Here is a 25,469-nt window from a genome sequence, read left to right as displayed (position 1 = left end):
CAAGACAGGGTTTCTCTGTGCAGCCCTGGCTGTCCTGGAACTTGCACTGTCGACCAGGCTGGCCTCAAACTCGCAGAGATCCGCCTGCCTCTGCCTCCTGAGTGCTGGGATTAAAGACGTGTGCTACCAAGGCTCAGTTATTATCTTGTTTCTAGACGGGGTCTCACTTTCAGGCTGGTCTGAACACACTCTGTATCCCAGGTTGGCCTGGTACTTTTTGATCTTCCTGCCTCGGCTGCCCGAGTTGATGGGATTAAAGGTGTGCCCCCAGGCCAGACCTCAGCAATGACTGCTGAAAGAGTTGGACAGTTAAGGACTGTGTACACCAAGTCACTCAGCCCACTGTGTGGGGTGCACGTGGACTAAACCTAGCTCCCCCACGTGAGGCTCTTCACCAGCCAGCCCCTCAGGGAGACCAGGAGTAGGAAATGGTGCTACAACAAGCTCTGGTCCGAGGCCAGCAGCCGCCGAGTGACCTTCTGGCTTTCCCAGACAGGGACTAAGTCCTTCATGCCTGGGAGGAGGGGGTGGCCCTCTGAGGGAGAGGGGAGAGGGGGACACAGAGAAGAGAGTCAGTTACCAGTGACCCGAGGAAAGCGCTGAGCAGGTGCCTGGGCCAGGAAAAGTCTGGGCAAGCAGGCACAGCGGTGACTTTGAAGCTGGCACAGCCTCTGCACATGCCCCAGGAGGCTGCTCCGTCCACATGTCGTCTGCCTGAGCTCTGTATGTGCACCTTGTCCCGGCATGGCATCCCAGCCTCACCGGCCTCGAGCAGCCGGGGAACTGGAGCTGCTCCCCTCAGCCCTTGAGCCCTCACTGGCCTGTTTTCCATTGCTCCTGAGTGAGTCAGACCTCAGCTTCAGCAAAGATCTTTCTGCTGCTACTGAGAGCTGAGCACTGGGGTGAAGGTGGACCCCCGCTGGCACCAAGCTCACTCCAGGGTGACAGTAGCTACACAGGCATAAACTTGAACCAGAATTAGTTAGCACCAGAGGTCATGAAGGCAATCAAAGGGAAGGTAGGGGAGGGCTGGCAGGTTGTCTCATGTGTGGCAAGGACCTGCTGAATGGGGAAGCTGGCTTGAGAAACACACAGCAGGTGAAGAATGGCTGTGCAAAGACCCTGAGGCAGAAGCCTAGCTTGGAGGTATAGCATAGGGGCCTGTGGCTAAGGTAACATGAAAGAAGAGGGAAAACCAGAGGGGAGGGGAGGCCAGGGGCCTTTGGAGCTGACCGTGTGCAGGGTGTGCTTCTGGGAGCCACAGCCTCAGATAGGCACTGCTGAGGTCAGCCTGCCCACGTGACCCTGTCTCACTCCTGAAGAGTCCTCACGGCTTGTCAGCAAGGCTGCCACCTACAAGGAGGACTCTGTGGAGGCTTTGTCCCATTGCCACATAGACTGACAGCTGCCCCCTAAGCTCTGTTCAGGGGAAGGCGCTGTTTCCTCCCCTCCTCCCACAGGCCTCCGGCTGAGATCCGTGTTCCAAGAGGGTGAGTCGTTTAAAACATGCTTTAGATTAGAAACACCCATGGATGGAATAGGATGTAAAGTGTGCTGGATTCTGAAGATAAAACAAGAGACTTCAAAGGTACCTCCAACTGGGCGAGCGCTCACCATGTTGGACAAAGCTCTGTCCCCCCAGGCCAAGGTCACTGTCCTTCAAGGTGTGTCAGCTTGGGCCTGGCAGTGCACAGGAAGAAGAAGGCCTTGTGGGGCACAGAGCTGCTATTTCTTACCAAATCTATCCCCAGCCAGCTGTCACACGGGCTTTCAACAGCCACCCTAACATGGACACAAACCCCTTCCTGTCCCACCCCCTCCTGCCCCATTCGCAGGCGGGGAAATGGAAGTGACTTGCTTCAGGACAGAGTCCTGAGTAAAAGAGCCAGTGCCCTGTCCTTTGCCAGGGGTGATCTTACAGCCCCCAGCTCTGACCTGTGATCTGGGGCCTCCCTCTGTGTCTTTATCTGCTGATGAAGGAGTCATTTAATCAGGCCCTCATGGGTCCTGATGTTAAAGTAGGAATGCCCAAAAACAAAAACAGAACAAACAAAACGGTGCCTTTGTGCCTTTAGGTGTGGTGGCAGACGCCTGTAACCTCAGCATCTTAGGAGGCAGAAGACTGGCCTTGGCTATACAGTGCAGCTCACCAGAGTTTAACACTAGCCTTGGCTGTACAGTGCAGCTCACCAGAGTTTAACACTAGCCTTGGCTGTACAGTGCAGCTCACCAGAGTTTAACACTAGCCTTGGCTGTACAGTGCAGCTCACCAGAGTTTAACACTAGCCTTGGCTGTACAGTGCAGCTCACCAGAGTTTAACACTAGCCTTGGCTGTACAGTGCAGCTCACCTGGAATACATGTAATCTCGACTGAAACAAAAGCTGCTAACCCCACCGTTGGCCCTATCCTCATGACCCTGTCTGACCCTACTCAGCTCTCAAAGGCCCTGCGCTTGTTTCCAAACACCATCAGTATGTGGATTTGGGGCTACGGATTCTAGCTCACATGATCCTTTAGAGGACACACGGATACCATAGCTGGGGATCAGGCAGGCATGAGAGTTAGGGTGCTGGGAGAAGGTGAAAAACTATGAAGACAGGTTTACCAATTCCTAGGGAGAGCTGTGGGGCCATGTTGGATATGCAGCTCCGTCTTACAGATGGGAAAACTGAGGCTCAGATACGTTCTTGACCTGACGTCACTAAGGTAGAAGAAACATGATCCAAACTCTGCTTGGTCCAACTCTGGAGCCTACACTTACCAAGCCTCACAATGGTTTGGCTTGTTTGCTCCCAGGCTGAGCAGATATAAAATATAATTATGAAATAAAATATAAACACAACTTAACTCAAGACATGCCTGCGTCACACTGCCCAAATCTGAGCCCGCTCTCCTCCAGTCCCCGGCCTCCTTCCTCAGTTTTCCCAGAGTCTCGAATGAGGGTTGCAGATCTCACCCCTTCATGAAGCCTCACTGCCTGTTCACCCTGACTGTCCCCCTCTGTGGTCTCCATTCCTGTGCCTCAGGATCCCCCCCCCCCCCCCCGTCCCTAAAAAAGCGGCCGACTCAGACATTTAGAGATGGAAGTAGGTTAGCTGGCTGCTGTCTCAGCCTGCCTGGGCCTGGGCCTCACCCCTTCCTGCCTGGGTTCCTTGGGCTGCCACTGCAGGGCTTCGGAGCTCCTGGATAACCCTCGCCAGCCCAAAGGTCAGCAGCCCCAAGTTAGTTCCAGCTCAGCTGACTCTTGGCATCCATTCTCCAGGTTGGCCTTGTGTTAGGGACAATATAAGCAGCCAGAGAGGTAAGTCACCCTCAGCCTCAGGCCCTGCAGGGTCCCTGTTCACACACCTGCTGGGACCATCAACACAGAACCAAAGAACAGTTACAGCCTTGGGCCAGTGAGCCCTCTGGGCGGCTTCAGCCAGGTGCTTCCAGTGGCCTCGTTTCTCCCACCTGTCCCCAGGGACCCTGCACGGATTCCTGTCATTTTTGCCACTTGTGCATAGAAGGAGGTTCAAAGAGGTTGAGGGACTTGCCCAGGGTTGTGAGGGTGGGACGCCCATGGCTGGGATTGGATCCAGCAGCCTGGTTTCCCCCATGGAGTCCTGTAGGGCTGCAGACCCCCAGCTGCAGCAGGCCTCCCCTCCCCCAGGAGCCCCGGCAGCACTCTTGTCCTGCCATTAGCATATCCGAGAGCATCCCTGAAACCCAATTACCAGGAGATGGCTTGGGCCCCAGCCAGCCGGGTGTCGGCTCCAGCTCAGGAATCCAGATCCACAGGAATGAGGGGCTGGGACCTAGGGCAGCCAACGGGGAGAGGAGGGAGCTAGAGCAAGTGGATGGGGTGGGGCAAAGCCAGGCTAGAGACCCCTGTCCATTGCTGTGGGCATCCCCAAGGCTGTCTTGAGCCCTCTGCTTAGCTCTAGGTAGACCCTACTATGGCCAAAGACAGGTGACCTCCAGTGGGCCTCTGCTCTCTGAGGCTTGGCTTTAAAAAAAAAAAAACCTTGGGTGTTTTGGTGGTGATGGTGGTGGTGGTGGTTTTGATTTTTGGGACAGGGTCTCCTGTGGTCCAGGCTGGCTTAAAACTAGCTTTGTAGCTGAGGCCTGAACACATGCTAATTAAAGTGCTGGTGGCTCCATGGGGAAGGGTCTCCACTGTTAACTGGCCTTGAAGTTCTGGTGCCTGCACCTCCTAAGTGCTGGGGTTACAAGTGTGGGCCACCATACTCAACAACACGTGTGGCTTCCTGAGAGGAAGAGTGACTGAAGCTGTCATCTTGCCTTGCCTTGCCAAGAGATGCAGTGGGTCCCATAAGGACAAAGCACAAGGCCCTTACAGATGCTGGCGTCATACTCTGGGATTCCCAGGCACAGAACCATCATGGGAATAAATCTCTGTTCCTTCTAAAAGTCACTCAGCCTCTGGTATTCAATAATAGCAACATTAACAGATCTACCACTGAGCCTGACAAACTCATCCCATGGGCTGGGGCCATACCTTATTTCACAGTATTCTTACCTAACATACAGGAAGGCCTACGTTGAGTCTCTAACACTGCAGAAAACAGGGACAGCGGTGCACTCTGATAAGCTCTGTACTGCGGTGACAGAGGCGGGAAGACCTAGTTTAAGGCCCAGCCTCAACAGCAAACCTACACGTTACAGAACAGCGAGGTGCCCCTCTCTTAGACCACCAGTGCCCTGTAATTACACAGGCTTCTTCTTTGACCTTTTTGCAGACAGTCTTGCTAGATAGCCCAGGCTAGCCTACTGCCTTGCCCTCTCAGGTGCTGGGATGACATATTATTGCTTTTACTGGTTTGGTTTGGTTTGGGTTTCAAGACAGAGTATCTCTGTTAGCCCTACCTGCCCTGGAACTCATGTTATAGATCAGGGTGGCCTCGAACTCAGAGATCTGTCTGCCTCTGCTTCCCGGGTACTGGGACTAAAGGCAAACACCACCACTGTCCCAGATAACAAATTATTATTTATCCAGTTTGGCTGTGTGTGCCCTGCAAAAAGGTTTTCTAGGATTGGTGAGTATCTATCTCGCTCTCCTGTATGTAAGCCCTGGCATTCATTTGGATGGGTTTGTGCTGTCAAGGGGCATGCTCCCACGGAGATAACCCACCATGCAACCCCCATTCTCTCCAGGAGCAGAGGGGTGGCCCAGCCTGGCCTCTTTGCCCACTCCATTTGTCTGCCGGCGTTTCTCTGGGCAGGCTGGCATCTTTAACTTTACTAGTTATTGCCAAACTGCTCTCCAAAGTGGTTGTTTGGATGATCATTTTAAAATATAAATTAGATCGTGTCACTTTCCTGCTTTAACCTCTCAAATAGCTTCCTATTATACTTAGAATAAAATCCATATTCTCTTCCATGAACGCTCGGCTGAATCCTATACTCGCTCCTCCCAATTTCCTGTCTTCCTTTCTCTTCCTCAGATAGGTCTGGCGTGCTTGTGCCGTGCCCCAGGGCCTTTGCACACATGGCTTCCAGTGTCTCACTTTCTCCTAGCTCTGCTTAAATTGGCTATGTCTTATCCAGCAGGTGTCAGTAGAACTGTCACCTCCCTCCAGGAGCCTCCCCTGAGCACGAAAATACCCTCTGCACATCCCTCTTATCACAGTTTATTTCCTTTGCAGTTGACCCCCTGGCCTCACGAAGGCCTCACTTTCTCCTTTGCCTGGTGGGTTATTAGCAGCAGGTGGCCTGTGGCAGGAAGGGCTCATTTGTGGGTCTCAAAGGTTGACATGGGGATGTAGGGTGTTCTTCAGTGATTCAACATTTGCCTAGGAACCTGAGGCCACAAACATCATCCCCAGTAAAACCAAGCCCCCCCAAAGTCTTTAAAATTAAAAATAGTAACTGGTTAGCGTGTATAGCTTACCAGTGAGGAGTGCATGCTGAAGCCAGAGTAGAACCCTTGTTTCCTGACCTACCATTCTGCCTTACTCCGTTGATACAACATCTCTCAGTAAACCTGAGATGACCGGCATCTTCTTGTCTTCATCCCTCACAGTGTGTGGTAACAGGGGTACCTGTGGCCATATCTAGGGGGTTTGGTTTTTTTTTAATTTTTAATTTTTATTTATATGAGAAAATATAAACACTGTCTTCAGACACACCAGAAGAGGGCATCAGATCCCATTACAGATGGTTGTGAGCCACCATGTGGTTGCTGGGAATTGAACTCAGGACCTCTGGAAGAGCAGTCAGTGCTCTTAACTGCTGAGCCATCTCTCCAGCCCCAATTTTGTTATTATTGTTGTTGGTTTGTATTGTTTTGTTTAATGTGAGTTCTAGGGATTTGAACTCAGAGTCATCTCATTCCCAGACAAAACCACCCTTTGCAGACCAAGCAGGCTGATGGCTTATCATTGAACAGACATTGTGTCTGTGTGCTGGGGGGTCTGGCAGCGAAGTGTGCGGACAGAGTGAAGAATGAGGCCCTGGGTCTCAGGGAGGGAGCTCTGGAGAGACCACTGTGACTCAGTTGAGGCCAGAGGGAGCCTGACCAAGGTTCTTCCCTGTGGCCGTGGGGAGCCATGGGAAGTGCTAGAGCCTGGGGCTGGATGGAAGGCTGTGCTGTGCTGTAAGGTAGAACTGGAAGAGCTCCATAGAAGCACAGGGCAGCGCCCCTGTACCCACCCAGTGCAGGCCCCTTGCCTCTTGGGGTTCCATAGGACTCCTTTGTCCCAGGGACAACTTTGGACTCTTATCCAGATGACACCCATAAGCACAAAACACTGTCTATGACTTGGGTCAGACATCCTGCTTCAGAGACTCACCCTCAGAGACTTAGCTGCCCTGTATGGCTGGGAGGGATCCTAGGAGGAAGGGACAAGCAGCCACCCAACTGAGTCCGCACTGCTATTGCTTCTGAACACAGGGTTGTCTGAAGCCAGGCAAGCAGTAAAGACAGAAGAAAGACAGGGGCTGCTTTTTGCAAGGAGAATTCAAGTTAGACAACAAGAAGGACTTTCTCTGCTACTGGAAACAGTTTTGTCAGGGACCCATCTCCTCTTCGGAGCTGATGGCTTTCTGTGGTCACCTCAGGGTTCCCGGGACAAAAACTGCTTAAGGTTGCTCAGTCAAGAAGAGATGATACCTGTTATGTCTGACCCTAATGCTGGGGTCAGCTTGGACATGCCCAGGAGGCCAAGTTCCCTCCCAGTCTTGGCTCTAGGACTTATGTTAAGGGGTTTTAGGGTGGAGGGTGTCAGATGTGCTGTAGGCCATCTAACTACATCCAAGGCTTCTCTGTGGGGATTGAGATGAACTCAGCCTGGCCCTTGCCCTGACAGCACCAGAGTCTCTTGACACGGATGCCTTCCTCTTTGTCCTCCTGATATCCAAGCTCCAGCTCTACTTTGTGGAGGGAGGAGGGAGAAAGGAGGAGGAAAGAAGGAAGAAGAAGAAGGAGGAGGAGGAGGGAGGAGACCTGTGTGGCTGCCATTGGTATGCAGGCCCAGCCTCAGCCCTCAGTGGCCCAGCCTCTCTGCTCAGCTCTTTAAGGATCCCTCCTTGGTGGCAGCCTCGTGGAGGTTGCCTGGCAACACCATCCCACCCCGCCCCATGGCTGGCACTGGCCCTTTTCCCCTCCCCCTTCTCCTATGGCTCCTCACATGCCCAGCCTCAGCGGTATTCTAAGCTTAAAACCTGCCAGGTCCAGCTAGTTGGTTGGAGCACTGATGCCTGGGAGGTGAGGACGTTTAAGTGAGCCCGCCAAGCCAACCCCTAACTCTGGCTCAGCACCCGTAGGTCTGGTGTTCTGAGGCCCAGCAGCCCTTTGCTCTGCCACTTTGTCCCATAGCAAATGAGGGTCTGGAACATGTCTGTGTCTCCTGCCCCAGCTCTGTACTATCAGAACTCTGAGAGGAGGCCCTGAGTTCCTATCAGGAATCCCTCTGACTCTAGGCCCTCCCAGGGTGCCACCTGTGATGGCTTCAGTTGACCTGTGATGCCTGAATCTGCAGAGGGGACCCAGAAGTCTGAGGGAAGGTGTCTGGAGTTCCAGTCCCGGGAAGGTTTTCCTTGGCCCTGATAGCTTAGCTAGGTACTGAGCCTGTGGAGCCCACAAAGCCACTGTGACTGGGACAGGAGGTAGATGGAGCATGTGAGGAGGAGCAGAGAAAACCAACCCCCTCCCCAGAGGCCAGAGAGCCACTATGGCAGAGGACATCACCACAGGCTGGGGCCCGTAGGAGCCTTGGAGTACATAGCCCAGACACTGATATTACCAACCTGTCTTCTCTTCTCCCTGCTGGGGTGATTCGAGGGGGGCCCTCAGGCTTCCTCTGTCTTGGGGTCCTGCCTTTATCTCTCCCAGATAACAGCCCCTTCCCTACTCCCTTTTAGCCTGTCACTTTTCCTCTGCTGCCAAGAGGCATGGCCTCTGATTAGGCACCATCTAGCCCTGATTCTTACACATGCTGGTCTTTTTCAACACGCTGTTCTCTGAGCAGCAGCTCCAATCTGTGTGCTGGACTTGGATGTGTAAATGAGGCTTCAAGGACCATCAAAAGCATGTCCTTTGCTGGGAGTAATGGTCGGAAGGAAGAAGCAGCCCCGAGGGAAAGACTTGGGGTGGGGGTAATGTCACTCAGAGGGGAAAAGGAGGCTCCCATGGGAAGGAAGGTTGTGTGAGAAACTTGGGACTGGCAGCCTCCATTCTGGTCCTTCTGGAGAGACAGGCTGTCAGAAAAATCCTGTCTCCAGCACAAGCCTGTTTTCTGATAGTTTCTGGAGTTTTCTCCCAGCTGTCCCAATGAATGCCCTCACACACACACCAAGACTCTGCCCTGCACACACCCTGATAGTTGAGTTGGGATCTGGACACTTCTGTCCTTGGAACAGTCATTCTAAGTGGTTCCCAGTGGTTCCTGTGTCCCAGTGGTGTTATGATCACAGCTGGCCTTGGGATGGCTTTGTCACTGCTGCCTGAATTGGCTCCGCATGATGACCGTCCTTTTATTTAGCATCAGCAGACAGTGCTGTCCCTGTTGGTAGGCCTATAAACTTGTGGGACATCAGACCCCTGGCTCATATGGCCAGAGGCAAAAGGAGCAAGAGCTCCCAAGGCACTCATCCCAGAATCTAGAGGTCCTGGGCCTAACTCACTGTGACATCTGCTAATTTACTGTGATCCAGGAGGAAGGCATGACTCTATCAGCTACCTGGATTCTGATAAGGGAGGGTGCTGTCTAACAGATAAAAAAGTGGGGTCACGGGGTTGGGGATTTAGCTCAGTGGTAGAGCGCTTGCCTAGGAAGCGCAAGGCCCTGGGTTCGGTCCCCAGCTCCGAAAAAAAAGAACCAAAAAAAAAAAGTGGGGTCACAAAAGGCACAAGAGCCTGTCACAAAGAGAAACTCAATGACAGACCACCAAAGTCAGTGAGGTGGCTCAGTGGGTAGGGGTAGCTGCTGCTAAGCCTAATGACTTGCTGGAAGGACAGACAGACTCTTGGAAGTTGTCCTCTGAGCTCCACACTTGAACCCACACATACAATATACAAACAAGGAAATACTATCGCTGTAGTCCTTGTCCTTCAAGGCTCATGTGGAGGACACTGAGGATGTGGCTCAGTTAGCAAAGTGCTTGCCTAGTGCGTTTGAAGCCTTGGGTTCCATCCCCAGCACAAATGGGGCACGGGGACACACCTGCAATCCCAGTGGGCAGGAGTTCAAGGCCAGCCCTAGTTTGATCTGAAAACAAAACCAAGGACCGTCGTTCAACTGTAACTCTGTGTTAGACTGCTGACCTAGCACTCAGAAGGCCCTGGCTTTCCTTCTCTAGCACAGGAAAGATAGAATAAAACATTTTAATCTCTAAAGCGGTGTTTAGAGGTATTGGTCTCTGGACTACAACTAGGGTTAGAGGAGGTCATAGGACCTTTATGATGGCATTAGTGCCCCCACACCCTTTTTTTTGAAGTTCAGGATGCTCTACCACTGAGCTACACCCCAGCCCCGACTTAGTGGCTTTTTAAGGAGAGAGAAACAGCCAGGTGTGGTGAGGGAGGTGAAGGCAGGAGGATCAGGGGTTCAAGGTCATCCTTGTCTACATAGACAGTTTGAGGCCAGCATGGGCTGTGTGAGGCTATGTCTCAAAGAGAAAACAACACATACAAACAAGAAAGAGAAGGAAAAAAGACATACATTGGCTAGTTTGCTCTGTCTTACCACGTGATATGGTAGAATCATCATAAGCAAGAACACCTACACTAGATGTGCCCTTTCACTAAATAACCTTTTTTCTTTATAAATTACCCAGGCCATGGTATTTACTTATAGCCCCAACAAGGAGAAAGACAAGGAGTCAGGGAGAGACTCGGTGGAGGGGATAACCAGGCTTTGGTTTATGGGCAAGTCATTTGGAAGAGAGAGAGTAAAAAAAGTGGGGCCCTTGTCTCAGGGATCAGTGGGGCTCAACTCAGACAGGAGCCAGCTCAGTGGATGGATCCTGGCCAGCAGCTGCCCCTGGCTTAACCTTCTTCAAGGTCCCCTTGTCCTAGTCCCCATCTTCAGTTGTAGGCCTCATCATATTGGACGTATGCTCTCTGGTTGCTCCTGGATCCCACTCTCTAGGGCCTTATCTTACACTGAGGGTCTTGCTCTCCAAGACTACCCTGAGACTCACACACCACCCCAGTCCTCTACCTTACCGTCTGTGAGAAGCTTCAACCCTCAGTACTCTGCCAACAGGAACTCTTAGCGAAGGGTGGCAGAAGGGAAGCTGCACGGTGGAGCTGAGACCTGGACCAGAAGTGTTGCTGGAAGGTGAGGGCTGGTGTGCCAGCCAGGAGTTCCTGAAGCAGTGTGCATAGCTACCCCATAGCCCATAAGCTCACAAATCCACATAAATGTCCCTGAATGCCCTGGGCATCACTGGAGCTCAGAGAGGCCAGGTCATCAGTGACCATGAGTCTCTGGAATCCCCAGAGAGGAGGTCCCAGGTGATGCTGGGTGAAATGTGCAGTGGGAGAGATCCTATCCTTCCCCAGCCCAGAACAGGCTAAGACTGGCCCAGCCTTGGCTGACAACAGTCTAATAATGCCAAGTCTAGGCAATTCGTGGTATAGAAAACATCTTAGGATCTTTCCTGACTGTCACGTTAGCCCTGGGAAGTCTGTGGTGGCCTCATTAGCATAAGAAATTGGAGGATGGGACAGTGCTGAGGGTCACTGGCTGCTGCACAATCTGTGGAACTGAAGCCACACCCCCACCCCTAAGAGGGTAAGTGGTGGCTGAGAGGCTGGGGAGAGGAGGCTGCGGACAGGGCCAGGCTGACCTTGGTGCCTGGTGGGAGGGCCTACTCTGAGCTGCAGGACTGCAGGACGTTGTTCTGGTTATTGTTCCTCCCCAGTGGAGGAACTGGGGCTTGGAGAACTCAAGGCTGAAGTCACCAAGTGTCACTAGGTGACTGCTGTCAATGCTGAGAGCCCCGCTCCCAGGACTAACTCTATCCTTCACCATCATCCTGTGTCCTCCTGTAGCCTAGAACACACTGTGCTTCACCACGTGTTTGTGGACTGAACAAACTATATTCACTGATCTCAGCTGCCATCTCACTGTCCTGGAGTTACAGTCTTTGGTTGATGCCCCACTTCTCCCAGAGTGAAGTTCCTACATAGTCCATAGGTCTGTGCACACCAGCTTGGTGGTCCCTGTCAACCTCTTCCCTCATGGTCTTCCTGACTCTGATCCCCAGCTCCGACCAAGAGTTCTTCCTCAGTGGCACCTGGGTATTCTCACTATGGCATTCATCTCTGCAATGGGCGGCAGGAGCTGCACCTGATCTGCAATCCTTCTCCTGCCCGCCACCCCTAAACCCCAAGCCCCAGGAGAACAGCCACTGTTTCTAGGAAGTTTTCTGGTGTCACAGCTGACTTGGCCCTAGTCTCTGGGTCACATGGAGAAACCTGTTTCAGATAGCTCTTGTCCAGGGATGACTATGTCCTGGGTAACCTTTCTGGAATCCCAGCTTTGAATCCAGTGCAACCTGGTTCATGGTGGTCTCCCTGGTGTCCTAGCTGGTACCCAACAGAGTGAGCTTCCCTGAACTGTGTGCAGGAGATCCTGCTAAGCCAGTTACAGTTCATCAGCGGGAAGGAACATCACATAACCATTAAAGCCACAATTGGGAAGGTGATATTTTGATATCTAAGTGTGATATGTCAAGTCAAGCCCCATCCATACTATCCACCTCAGTACAAGGCCAAATGCTTGCTTGGCACCAGCCTGGTGCCTGGCATGGGGTGGCAGGGAGGGGAAGGGGGGTTGTTTTAGGAAAGGAGGAAGACACAATTTCTAAGCCACATGCTAAGAGACACAATGGAGGAATAGTGGAGATGGAGCCCTGGAGCCCCGAGTCCATCTGGGGGTCTAGGCAGGTAGAACGGAAACCACAGTTCTGTGAAAATTATGGCCAGCTTTGTGCCTGGACGAGCCCGGAAGGGAAGCTGTTGACGCCACAGGATGGTGGCATTGTGGGTGATTTTTTTCCCCTTCCTTTATTGTTGGTATAATGCTGTTTGGGCGATAAATAAAAATTGGGAGGAAAAAAAATAGCTGTTCAGTGAATTGAGTACAAACCCAGGGAGGGAAGGAAGAAAGGGAGCTGGGAGGTGAGGAGGAGAGGTGGGAAGGGGCAAAGACTGCTGGGGAGGGGTTAGACAAGGCTTAGTGACACAGGCAGCTTTAGACAGGCAGTTTGCCATCCCTCAGGAGCAAGGGAAAGAAGTACAGATTGGGCTGGGCTTCTGGAAGGTCCTAGAGTTGGGGTGGTGGGATGCGAGACGTTGGAGTGGGTCTGCAGGTAGGGTCCTAGACAGATTATGGAGGTCTAGGGATGGGTCCGGGAGCTGTGGGGAAGATTCACAGGTAGTCTAAGCAGAGTTGAGGACTCACCCAGAGTAGGTAGCACCCAAGGGGAAAACTAAGTCTGTAAGGGACCACCCAGTTCTGTCACAAGGTCTGCACGGCGTAGGTGAGGCTGGGCACAGAGATGTTAGTGTTCCCAAGGCTTCGTATGGGTACTTTCCCTGCTAAATAACTGTCTAGTTCATCCATCCCTGCGTCCCCAGGGCACATACAACTTTCCCTTAAACGACGTCTGTCAGCCCCGCCCCCATCCTCCTCAACCTTCCAGGAGCCTAGGGGCTAATGCTCCCATTTTATACTCAGGACACAGAGGTTTAGAGGATAGCTAAGTTGTTCAAAGGCCAGCCATTTGGGGAAGGGGGTCCTACTCAAAGAAAAGCAAAGAATTTAGAGAGGGCTTGTGCAGGAGGGACTCAAGTGAGGGGAGGGTTGTCTGAGCAGGGAAAGGGGCACCTGGCAAGAAGGAATGGGGTTACCTGAGCACGCAGAGTAGGTGGGTTCTGTTTGTGAATGAATGTTCGAGTGGACGGACGAATGAATGAATGAATGGACAGATGAATGAGTAGGTGCTGAGAGGATCGATGTAGGGGGAGGAGACGCCTGAGTCAGAACCCCTTTCTCTTGCCATCCTCCTTCTAGCCCTTGAGACTGGTGTTGGGAGCCTCCCTCCCCCTAGTCCCTAGGGGGGACCAGCTCCCCAACTCGTCCTCCCCCACCCCCATCCCAGACATTTTGGCAGAGGCTAGGAGGAGGGGGACGCACGGACGCCGTTTCTCCCGGGCTGGGCCAGAGTCCCCGCGCGGCGGCGCAGCCTCCCGCTCCGGGTCCCGCCGGCCAGTGCGCAGCGCGGCGCCCCCGCCCCCGCCCCCGCCGCCTTCTCCCCGCCCGCCGCCTCCCTCTCCGCTCCCTCCCTCCCCGCTCCGCGCTGCACGCACAGCCCCGCCGCCGCCGCCGCGAGGGGAGAGGCGGCCGCACAGCCTGCTTCCCCGCGCCCTGCTCGCCGCCGCCGCCGCCGCCGTCACCGCCGCTGCCCTCGCCCCGCTGAGCGCACAGCCCGGGCACACGCACCCAGCCGCCGGGCGCCACCCCGCGCACTCCTCCCGCCGCTTCGCTGGGCAGATGCGCCGCCGCGCGCCCCGCGCCCCGGGCCCGCCACAGAGCTCCGTCGCGCGCCGGGGGCTCCTCTCCCCGGCCCCCCTGGGTGCCCTCCGGCTGGGGCTCCCGCCCGCTCCTTGGAATAACCCCTGAGGCTCCAGCCGTCGCCGCAAAGTTTCCCGAGGAGACCCGCCTCCCCGGCCGCTACGCAGGTAAGGCAAGCTGCGCGGGCCGGGGGTCGGGACAGGGCGCTGGGGCGTGCGGGGCGGGGGCCGCGCTGCACGCATCGGGCCGGATCGCGCCGCCGGAGTCGGTCCGGTGTGGTGGGGGACGTACAGTTTTTGGGATTCGGGGAGTAGGGGGTCGGGAGTCAAGAACCCAGAGCGGGTGATGCTGGCCCGGCCGCCGGGAGGCGCGGGGTTCGCGGCCCGCGGCTCCTTTCCCCTGAGCGGAGGCTGGAAAGGGCGGGGGCTCGCTTGCAGCCCCAAGCCGAGCCCTGGCTGTGCCCGGGGGATGGCAGCGGGGCCCGCGGGGGCCGACGAGCTGAGCAGGTCGGTCCCAGCTCCTGCCCCGCACCCGGGAAAAGGAGGGTGAGGGGCGAGCTTGGCGAGGGCAGCGGGCCGGCCCCGGCGCCGCGTTCCCGTCCCCACTAGCCGCGTGAGTCACGGTTAGAGCGAGGTTTTATTTTTAAAACGACTTCAAGGGGGGCATAGGCAGCCTCCAACTTCCCTCCCTGCGCGCGCTGTGGACTGGCAGCCTGGTGCCGGCGGGGGCTGAGACTGTGCACCTGGCGGCTGCAAAGGTGGAACGGAGGGACTAACGGGCTGGGGGCACAGCGCAGGATCCCCCACCTCCCAGCTCCCTAGACAAGGCGGCAATAGACCGCGAGCACGCCCCTCCTCGTGGGGATCCGAGGCCCAGGGGCGGAAAGCTGGGGAGCGTTGCTGCCCAGCTGCAGGGAGCCGTGGTTGATCAGAGCTCTCTGAGGAGGACAAAGTTGTGAAGCAGCGACATCAGGGAGCTGCTCCAGGCTTCCTGGGGCCCCGGGAGGGCTTCCAAGCTCTCCCGGGCATATGGTTAAGAGAGAACACAGCTCAGCTGGGGTGTGCCAGGCCCTGGAGGCCCAAGTGAGAGGTCTGATATGAATAAATAAAGCCAAGGCACAGGAACAGAGGTGAGGGGTGACAAGGTCCAGCCTTGTCTCATCTCCGTTCTTGCATCCTTTGGGGGATGAAGACCAGCCCCACCCTTTTCCATGCCTAGGTAGCTTAGGAGTTGGGGGAAGGTTGTCTCGATGGGAGCGTGGGTGTACGCAAAGCAGGACCTAGGACCTCTGAGTCTCCTGGAAGAGGGATGTGGGCTGGGGCTCCCCTCCCTGCAAGCACGGGGGAAGGCGGCTGCACACAGGGGCTCCAGGCTCAGGTTTCTGGAGTTGAAAGCCAACTGCGTGTCTTCCTGCCAGCCCCAGGAGGAGAGGCACAAACATCACCTGTCAGCTGGTGCCTGCCGTGGGCGACTGCTCAGGGCTTCCTCCGAAGGTTTAAAATGGAAATGGCCCAGGCTGCCAGGGCCAGTCCCTGGGAGGAGATGCTGCCTGACTGGGTTGGCTGTGAAGGGTCCCTGGGAGGTCTAGGGATGTGGGGTAGGAAGAGCTGAGATCGACAGGGCTACAGGCCAGGCGGGAAGTGAGACAGGCTTGCTTTTTGAGTGTATGCATGTGGGGGAGGGGGAGTGGAGGAACTAGGCATGCATATCCCACCTTGCTTCTCTGAAAGATTATAGGCAAAACCTCCCAGGAGACTGGAAGGCAGGCAGGCTGTGCTCAGCAGCCCACACGCAGAGATGATGGCCATCCTGACCTCACTTAGTCCATGTGGCTACTTGGGTCCATATATCACACTCTACCTTGCAAGTCCTCCCTCTGTGTGCCTCGGTGTTTCTGTCCTGTTACAGATGGCTGCTATAACTACTCCTTAGACCTCAGTGGAGAACAGGGGCTACTTTGTAACATGCATGTGCACTTGCTACAAGTCTTTAATGGCCCTGCTCTTTGGCTCAGGGGTCTGCAAGGGCAGAATGTATAGAGATATTGGCAGTTTAAGGGGTCATACTCCTCCATACAGCTAGCTTCATGTGGGCTTTTAGCAACTGTGTCTCCCTCAGAGTCCCTCAGGGTCCGTCCCCCCCAGATCCACTCAGGTTTTTTTTTTTTTTTTTGGTTCTTTTTTTCGGAGCTGGGGACCGAACCCAGGGCCTTGCGCTTCCTAGGTAAGTGCTCTACCACTGACCTAAATCCCCAACCCCCACTCAGGTTGTTTAAGAAGAGGTAGTAGAGGCAGGAGGGCCACGTCTGCATCATTTCACCTGTGCCCAGGCTATGCAGGCAGGGGCTTGGCCTGGAGACTCACAGAGCTGAGTCCTAGTGACCTAGCCTATGCTGCTTGCTATACTATTTGCCCCAGGTCTGTGGCCTCCCTTCTGGGAACCCACCTGCCAAGAAGGGTATAGCTATGACCTGTGGGGAGGGATGAGCATCATGACTCAAAAATGAGAGAGCAGGGCAAGACAGTGTGCCAAATGACTGGGAAAGAGGTGCTAGGTAAAGTCGGCCAGAGAGGGACTGGAGCCTCTGGTGGACCAGACTCCTCAGGTGTCTTAAGAGACAGGCAGACCTCGAGAAGGCTGCTGCTAGCAAAGGCCCAGTGCTATGGCTGATGTAAAAAGGCAGATGCTTAGCAGGGCGTGGTGGTGCCCGCCTTTGATCCCAGCAGAGCCTCATGAATCACTGAGTTTGAGGACAGCCTGGTCCACAAAGGGGATTTCAGGACAGCCAGGGCTCCACAGAGAAACCCTAAAAAAAAAAGGGTCACTGCTTTGCTGCAGGGAAATTGTGGTGACCAGACCTCTTGAGGTAGTTGGGCATAGCCACCTTCTCCTGTGCAGATACTATGCAGGCAAGTGGCACCAGGCAGCCACAGTGCCAGGGAGCTGGGCAGGGGTTTCATTGCATGCCCCTTAGGACTTGGGGACTTGTTGGCCACCCCTTTCCAGTTAGCTCTGACACTCTATCAGGCCTGCAAAGTGGCCTGTTCTTGGAGGTGGGGCTTGCAGGAGCTGTGCCAGGAGGTATCCTACTGAGCTGGCTCATCCCAGGGTCTGGAAATGACATCAAACATCTTGTCATCCCAGGGCATCATGTTTTGGGGAGCTAGGTGGTTTCTGGGAAGGACCCTTTGCCTGGCCAGATGGCCTTCAGCAAGACTGACCTTTGTGGGCTTGGGCTTCCTCACCTGGGAAGTGAGGCAGTAATGGAGCCTGTTTTGGGGCAGCCACTGTGAGGGTGAACCCTGGAAGTCTCCAGCAGAGTTCATGCTTAGCAACTTGAGTCCCTTGTAGTCTGCTCCCACCTTCGCTGTGGGCATGTACTTACTGCTTCTTAGGCCTTGGAGAAGCAGGCAGGACTGCTAGGTCCCTATCACAGTCACCAATGCCTCCTGATATCAGGGTTCTCTACACCAGTACCTCCTGGTCCAAGTGACAGTGGGAAGATCCAAGGCCACAGGAGGAGTTTCAACTTGAGGCACATCGTGAGCTGTGCTGTATGAGAGACAGGGTGGGCATGGTCCTGAGGTAAGGAGACTTTGCCAGTCTGAGCTTCCCAGGAGGGAAAGCCCAGGGCTTTGGATATGGGGTAGTATGACCCTCAGTCCTGGCTTTGTTCTTGGCCCTCTATGTGACACTGTCTGGGCTCTGTCTATGTGACTCTGTCTGTCTGGGCATACCTCTCCTAGAACCCAGACTGCCCCATCAGTTCTGACTCTGTCCTGGGCCTGGGTAGTTGGATTCTGTCATTTGCTGTAAAGAGGGGGTCACCCAGTATTGGCAAGGGCTTGGGAGAGGCAGCCTGGATGGCCAGGGTTGACAAAGGAAACAACGGTCCTTCTACCTTGCTCCCTACTCCCGGCGGGCTTGGTGTTCCCTGGCAGCAGCTGGACAGCAGGGTCCAGGGTGGTTGTGTCTGCAGGCCTGTGTTTGCCTGTGTGCTGGGTAGCTTTGTTTGTGACTTGCCTTTGGCCCCCAGAGCCCAGCTGCTCCCCAGGGCCAGTCACTCAGCAGATGATGTCAGGATCCTGGGGCTTCCACTTGCTCCCTGGAAAGATATTTGTTGTATTTACTACAGCCCTGGCTCTGGGACTCCCACCATGGCGTTTGTGGGTGTGTCCTCAGCAGAGGCTGAGGTGGTGGACATGGGGGGAGGACTTAGAAGAGGTCCCAGGGGAAGGGACATTGAGAATAAGACACATCCGTCTTATTCAGTTTGTATTCCCTTCTTTCCAGCTTGTTCCTTCATGTGTTCATCCACTTATGAGAACTAAGACTAGCCAGGTTTAGTTTTGGGCTCTTGGACAAGAGTCCAGAACAAAAGCAGTTCTGTCCCAGCCCTCAGGAGGCAGAGGCAGCGGCAGGTAGATCCCTGTGAGTTGGAGGCCAGTCTGGTCTACATAGCTAGTGTCAGGCCAGCCAAGAGCTACAAAGTGAAACCCCTCCTCCTCCTCCTCCTCCTCCTCCTCCTCCTCCTCCTCCTCCTCCTCCTCCCCCCCTTCTCTTCTTCCTCCTCCTCTTCCTCCCCTTCTCTTCTTCCTCCTCCTCTTCCTCCTCCTCTTCCTCCTCCTCCTCCTCCTCTTCCTCCCCTTCTCTTCCTCCTCCTCTTCCTCCCCCTTCTCTTCTTCCTCCTCCTCCTCCTCCTCTTCCTCCCCCTTCTCTTCTTCCTCCTCCTCCTCCTCTTCCTCCCCCTTCTCTTCTTCCTCCTCCTCCTCCTCTCCCTCCTCCTCCTCTTCCTCCCCCTTCTCTTCTTCCTCCTCCTCCTCCTCCTCTTCTTCCTCCTCCTCTCCCTCCTCCTCTTCTTCTTCCTCCTCCTCTCCCTCCTCCTCTTCTTCCTCCTCCTCCTCCTCCTCTTCTTCCTCCCCCTTCTCTTCTTCCTCCTCCTCCTCTCCCTCCTCCTCTTCTTCTTCCTCCTCCTCTCCCTCCTCCTCTTCTTCCTCCTCCTCCTCCTCTTCTTCCTCCCCCTTCTCTTCTTCCTCCTCCTCCTCTTCCTCCTCCTCCTCTCCCCCCTCCTCTTCTTCTTCCTCCTCTTCTTCTTCCTCCTCCTCTCCCTCCTCCTCTTCTTCCTCCTCCTCCTCTTCTTCCTCCTCCTCTTCTTCCTCCTCCTCTTTCTTTTTTTAAAGTAAACAAAAAGGTGGTCCTAAAGCTGGGTCCTAAAGCTGGGCACCATAGTGCGCGTCTGTAATCCTATCACTTGGGGAGCTGAGTCAGAAGGGTTTCAGAAGACTCCAGGCAGCATGGGCTACTTAGTTCAAGGTCAGCCAGGACTACACAGTGAGCCCCTATCTCAAAACAGTGATAAGAGCAAAACCCTGTACCCCTGGGCAGCTGGCAGCCAAGTGTGGGGGTCAGACCTCAGCCACACACACCCTCCCACCTGGAAGGCTTGGGTGGAGGAGGCTTTTGGAGAGGATGTGTCTGGAGAAAGACAGGTAAGGTGAGTCACCAGGAAGGACAGGAATGAGAGACTTATGGGCAAAGGGACTCAGGGCTGTCCTAAGGCAGATGACCTCAGGTCTTTGCACGGGGACTGGAACTGATGGCTTGTCTTCTTGATCTTCCTGTCTGGGGATACCCAGGCTGGCCCATTTAGGGCTTCAGCCTGATGGGTTCCCTCTACTGAAAGCTGTGTCTGTGTTTGCACAGTGATGGGCTGTCTAGGGCCTGCTGGGCTTCTTCATGACAAGGGCAGTGGCCATGATACAGAGTTAAGGCATCTGGTGATTAAGGGGCTTCCAGGTAGGGGCTGGGGGTGCTGGGCCAAGAAGTGGGGCTTGGGGGGGGCTTAATTCGAACGATGAAGGGGTGAAGGCACCAGGGAGGAGGTCTTCTGAGGTACCAGGCCCCAGCTGTGCAGGGCTCAGCTAACCACTAGGGGACACTGCCTCCCAAGCAGAGCACAGAACTCAGACTGGGGGCCCAGATGCATCAGGCTTTGTGGTGAGCAGCAGGGAGGGTGGGAGGGCTTTGTAACAGAGGCTGGGGTCACGAGGCACTAGCCCTGGCTGCTCCTGCCTAGGAGGCTGAAGACGATGCTCTGTGGCGGCCGTTTTTTTTTTTCCCACTCCCTTTTCCCTCCTTCTGCCTGAATTAATCGTTGGCACCAGATTACAACAGATTTAGCAAACTGAGAGAGAGAGAGAGAGAGAGAGAGAGAGAGAGGGAGATCGTTCACAAGAGAAGGAGAGAAGAGAGAGGGGGATGACTTAGAAGGAAATGGCATTTATCTCCAGAAGCGAATTGCTCTAGTCGAACCTGTCCCCACAGCCCTCCACTTTCCACCCCTCCCCCACAGGCGACGCCTGGGAAGTGTCCTCAAACACTGCTGCTGGGTGTGGGCGCCAGGATGGGCTTTTCCTGGGGGCAGTGTTCCAAGGGCTGCCTGGAGGAGCAGGGAGGATGGGGCAGAGCAGGGTCCTGGGTGTCATGCTCACTGCTGGCTCTCAGGGTTCTAGACAAGGCTGTTGAACCTTAGGCTTCTGTGCGTGACCTGCCTGTGGTGAGTTCAGGGTATGCCAGCAGACTGACCTGCCCAAGGGACCCACGACCCTGGGTTCCATGTGGGACCTGTCCAGCGGCATCATCCTACCCCAGGGGAGTGGCAGGTTGCAGAGGATCATGGGAATGTAGCTGAACTGAAGTTATCTGGTCTAGTTAAAGTATGGGGTGGGATGCAGTGGTTCTTGTCACTGACCTGGGTGACTGAGTAGGGGTCAGTGGGATCCAAGTGAGGTTCCCTTCCACCCTTGTTCCTTTTCTCAGGCAGTATGTGGGTGGAGTCTGGTTAAGTCCCAGGCCCCTGGCCAGGTCGGAGCTCAAGGCAGCTGTGCCCAGGTTTACATTTCTCCAGTGAACACGCTTGCCTTTACATGCAGTGAACACGCTTGCCTTTACATGCAGGCTCTTGCATTCACTGGAGCATAGGACTCTCCCAGGCTGCCTTCCCCGAGCCATCCTGAGCCAGCTCTGGAGGGTGAGCCACCTCTCTGCCCGCAGGTCACTGCTGCCCCCCGGCCCTCACTGGCTTGCCCTGGATAGTGATGGTCTTTGTACCTGGGGCCTGTCACTGGAGTGGTGTTGAACACAAAGGAACAAGATGTCAGAGAGGGTCTGCCCCAGGCAGGCAGATGGCACACTACCCTGCTCACAGTCTCGGCTCCCCACTCAACTCAACAGTACGGCCTCCAAGGGTCCCAGTGTCATCACCAGATCTGTCACCTGAGCTCTCAACTCCCCCTCAGACTTGGTTAGTGAGGACCCGGGCATCACCACACCTCAGCTTCCAGGGCATTCTGACTTGGCAGGGTTTTGCTTGCTTCCTACTGAGAAGAGAGTGAGACACAGAGCAAAGGCAAGCATTGCCCAAGGCCATATGGATGGGTTGCTGCCACACAGCCAGGGAGTGGAATAACAGTGCTGGGTACTGGCCTTGGGTTCAAATCCTGCCTGTCACTAGTCAGCTGAGTGCCCTCGTTACCCTACTTTCCTTCTCTGCCTCAGTCTCCGCACCAATAAAATGGGGCAACCAAGCACACATTTGGGGTCCATACAAAGACTGCATGCTGTAGGCCTTTGCGAGAACATGGCGGAGGTTCCTGAACTCAAAAGATAGACCAGACCACGCTGGGTGCAGTGCCAGGACATTGACCTCCCCAGGGCTCCAGAGAGCTAGCCTCCTGCCTCTACAACACCCCACAGTCCCCAGTAGGTTGGCCCATGGGGCATTTGCTGAGCTGCTCAGGTCTGGTACCCAGAGGTAGCACATAGCAGAATCAATGGTACCCTGAAGGCCGAGGTCGTGATGAAGAGGGTGAAGAGGAGGGTATTGGGAACTCCCTGGAGAGGACCTGACCCCTGAGGACATGGCGGGGGACAGAGCCGTTAGTGGGAAACAGAGTGTGAAGCCCGGATGTCACTTTTTGCTAAGGATGGCTTCCTGGAGTTAAGCCAAAAGGGACCCTGTTGGATCTACTTGGTAGTTTTTAAGTGTTGGGACCAGCGTGCTACTGTCACTGAGGGCTTACTATATAAACACACACACACACATTGCATAACTCCCAAAGTACAGACTCTAAAGAATACATTCTCTCAGGCTGGAGAGATGGCTCAGTGGTTAAGAGCACTGACTGCTCTTCCAGAGGTCCTGAGTTCAAATCCCAGCAACCACATGGTGGCTCACAACCATTTGTAATGAGATCTGATGCCCTCTTCTGGTATGTCTGAAGACAGCTACAGTGTATTCATATGCATAAAATAAATAAAAAAATTAAAAAAAATACAATCTCTCATCAGACCTCAGAACTGCCCCATTTCAAAGAGCAGAAAACTGAGGGTTAGTCAGAGACTGTGACCAGACTGAAGTCACACAGCCAGCATATGACAACTCACAGCACCGGCTCTCCATTTCCCTTCAATATATGATGGGATCAGAGTATCCTGGGGGTAAAGTAAGGATTTACAGAGGAATGAAGTCGGCTGCAAAGGTAACACTGAGGAAGAGGGACAATGGGTGGTATTTCACTCTGCTGAGGACACCACTGGCCTGTGACGTCAGCAGGTGGCTCGACTGGGCTGTGCCACTCGCTGCTGGTGCCCTGGGGAGGAGCTGGGCAGCAAGGGTCCTGGGAGGGCGCTAGTGGCCTGCGGTCACAGAGCAATCTCCATTAGGGTGGCGAACGAGTGGCTGCAGCTCCTGGAATCCTATTAAAAGCTTTTTCATTGTTCCCCAAGATATGCTCCACTCCGCCGGGACCTGGGCATGTTGATAATTTATTTGTGGAAGGGAAAGGGGCGAAGAGCGAGGAGAGGGGGAAATGTCATTATTTACTCCGCCAGTTTCTGCAGCCCGAGCTGGGCTGCTGGGCAGCTCTCCTGAGGATGTGCCACACTCGCTCTGGCTGCTGGATCTCTCTCAGACCCAGTCCCAGAGTAGGGAGGGAGGGTCCATGGAGGGGCAGCTGGGTGGACACAGTGGGGGGTGGAGCTGAGTCTTTGGAGAGCTGATGGCACTAGGACCCTCACTGTTGGCAAGCTAATCCTCAGCTGTGGCGTGCGGCGCCCCTGGGAGCTTCATTCCTGGGACTCACACATAGGAGCTGGGTAGCAGCAGCCCTGTTGGCTTCTGAGGGGACAGACTAGGGTCTCTGGTCATCATCCTGAGCACCAAAATTCAGGCATCCCTCTGTAAATGGTGGGAAGGAATTCAAGGCTAACAGTGCAATAGTAGTCCTTTGCCCAGGTGACCATTTCCTGTGGGCTGCAGTGGCTCTGTGGGTCGGTCCCAAGTCTCACTTAACCCTCCCAACCTCAGTTAAACTTAGGCTCAGCATCCAAGTGACAGGGGCAGCATGGGTCACTCCCCTTGGTATGGCTTCTACCTCTGGTCCCCAAAGGCACACCTTCTCTTCCTTTTCAGCACTCCCTGCCACAGTGAGGAAGCCCAGGGCAGGGTCATTTCCTGCACAACCTTCTAGTTAGCAGCTTGTCGTCAGGCTGTAGGGGTCGGGGTCGGGGTCGGGGTCAGTGATAAAGGTGAGACTCTGGGTTCTGTCCCCTTTATATGAAAAGCAAACCGAAGCAAAACCAAACACACAGAGCTGGCAGAATGGCTTTATGGAAACAGACGCCAAGGCCCCTCCCTTCCTGACAGCTGAGAAAACAGACAGCATAAAGATGGCTAGATCCAGCCCAAAGTGTCCCCTGGACTAGGTGTGACAGTGCCCTGGGGCTGCTAGGCATGGCGGGTGTAGAAGGGCAGGAGGAGGGGTTGGACTACAACCTTCCTCTCTCCCACGTGCCCTTCACAGGCCTAGCAGGCTCAGGCTGCACTAGTGTGTGAGGGCCTGGCCCCCTGCAGACGGCCGCTTATTCCTCCTCTCAGCCACAGCCAGATGTTTTCAAAAATGTCTAGCTCAATCCGATCACTTGCTGGCTCTGAGAGCATCAGTAGCTCTCTAGTTAGAGGAATTGAGTCCAAAACCTTGAGCCTGGCCTTTCGGGCCTACCCAGCCTAGACCTGGCTTGTCCCCGAGCCTTACCTCCTCTTCTTACACCTTTGCTCAAGTATGGCTGTCATCTACCTGCATTTAACCGTGTGCTTCCTGCCACAGCTAGCCACACACACCACCGCCTACAGGAAGCCCTACCTGACTGATCCATGAAAAACTAGAACTTCTGTCCCCCCCCCCCCCAGCTGGGGACCGAACCCAGGGCCTTGCGCTTCCTAGGCAAGCGCTCTACCACTGAGCTAAATCCCCAACCCCTCGTTAGCTCATCTTAAACTGCTCCCTTTACTTTTTTTTTTTTCTTTTTTCTTTTTTTCTGAGCTGGGGACCAAACCCAGGGCCTTGCGCTCGCTAGGCAAGCGCTCTACCGCTGAGCTAAATCCCCAACCCCTACTTTTTAATTATATTTTAAAAATGTGTGTGTGTGCCTGTGTGTCCGTGTGTGTGCAGATTTACATGGGCTCCAGGGATTGAGCTCAGGCCACCAGGCTTACTCAGCGAGTGCCCATTGAGCTGTCTCATTGGCCCTTGTTTGCTTGTTTTGAGGTTGAGTCTGACTGTAGCCTAGGCTGATCTGGGACTTGCTCTGTAGCCCATCTGACCTAGGATTCATGGCAGTTCCTGTTTCAGTCTCCCAAGTACTTGAAATATAGGTGTGCGCCACCATACCCATCAGCCCATTTTATGGAGGAGAAACCTGAGACTCAGAGTGAGGGGTACTGGGGACGACAGACAGGTCTCTGCCTTGGGACCCCTTCCTGTACCACTTTCACCTCTAGCAGCTGTGGGGCTGGTGGGGTAGCAGCTGGGCTGGCATTCTCTGAGATCTCACTATATGCATTGTCTGGAGTGGAGTGTTAAGTGAGGGTCTCTTTGGTCTCTGAAATGTCCAAGTTAAATTGGAGGTTCCATTTTACAGGTGGGAAAGCTGAGGCCAAGAACAGGAAGGGAAGCAGGAAGGCAGAGTCCCAACCCCACAGACACTTCCTGTGCCTCTCTGGAGGCCCACAGTTGTGGGGGTCAAGTCCTGTCCTGCCAGCCCGAGGCCAAGCCCAGATCTCAGGCCTGCTGCCTGCCCTGGCAGGGCATCCTAGGATGATGCTGAAGAGGCTGAGGTGACAATGTGCCCAGGAGCAGGGCAGGGCCTGGACCCTGCCCCCACCGCAGCTGTCTCCCTGGTGGATGGACTCCCAGACAGTCAGGGCTTGTGAGAGCCGGGGGCCTTCAAGGAGAGCACTGCTCCCGCCAGCCGCTGCTCAAAGGCCTCTTTGTGGCGAAAGGGCTAGCCACGGGCAGCTGCCAGGCCAGAGGCACAGACAGCTCAGCCTTTGTGCCAGCATGTTGCCCCTGCCCTGACCCTAGAGGTCAACAGGACTGGG

General features: G+C 54.8%; 2 protein-coding genes across 8 annotated transcripts in view; one reads left to right on the top strand and one right to left on the bottom strand.

Annotated features, from left to right (window-relative positions):
• Macrod1 (mono-ADP ribosylhydrolase 1) overlaps nucleotides 1–25,469 on the bottom strand; it is a 156,159-nt gene that overhangs the window by 35,089 nt on the left and 95,601 nt on the right. Inside the window, exon 4 of one of the 4 annotated variants that reach the window (XM_063280960.1) lies at nucleotides 3,471–3,799. The exons of the other annotated variants lie outside the window; for them this stretch is intronic. Coding sequence (XP_063137030.1) covers nucleotides 3,486–3,799 — 314 coding nt within the window. The 3' untranslated portion in view covers nucleotides 3,471–3,485. Of the gene's footprint in view, nucleotides 1–3,470; nucleotides 3,800–25,469 lie in introns of those variants that run through there. 4 annotated transcript variants of the gene reach the window in all.
• Nucleotides 13,525–25,469, top strand: part of Flrt1 (fibronectin leucine rich transmembrane protein 1) — a 77,976-nt gene continuing 66,031 nt past the window's right edge. For all 4 annotated transcript variants that reach the window (XR_010056414.1, XR_010056413.1, XR_005490962.2 and 1 more), the window contains exon 1: nucleotides 13,525–14,196. The gene's annotated coding sequence lies outside the window, so the exon portion shown is untranslated. The remainder of the gene's footprint in view (nucleotides 14,197–25,469) is intronic.

The sequence above is a fragment of the Rattus norvegicus genome, chromosome 1 (genome assembly GCF_036323735.1).
Source record: "Rattus norvegicus strain BN/NHsdMcwi chromosome 1, GRCr8, whole genome shotgun sequence".
Taxonomy (NCBI): domain Eukaryota; kingdom Metazoa; phylum Chordata; class Mammalia; order Rodentia; family Muridae; genus Rattus; species Rattus norvegicus.
Note: the sequence above shows the minus strand (reverse complement) of the source record. Positions and strands in the feature narration are given on the sequence as shown.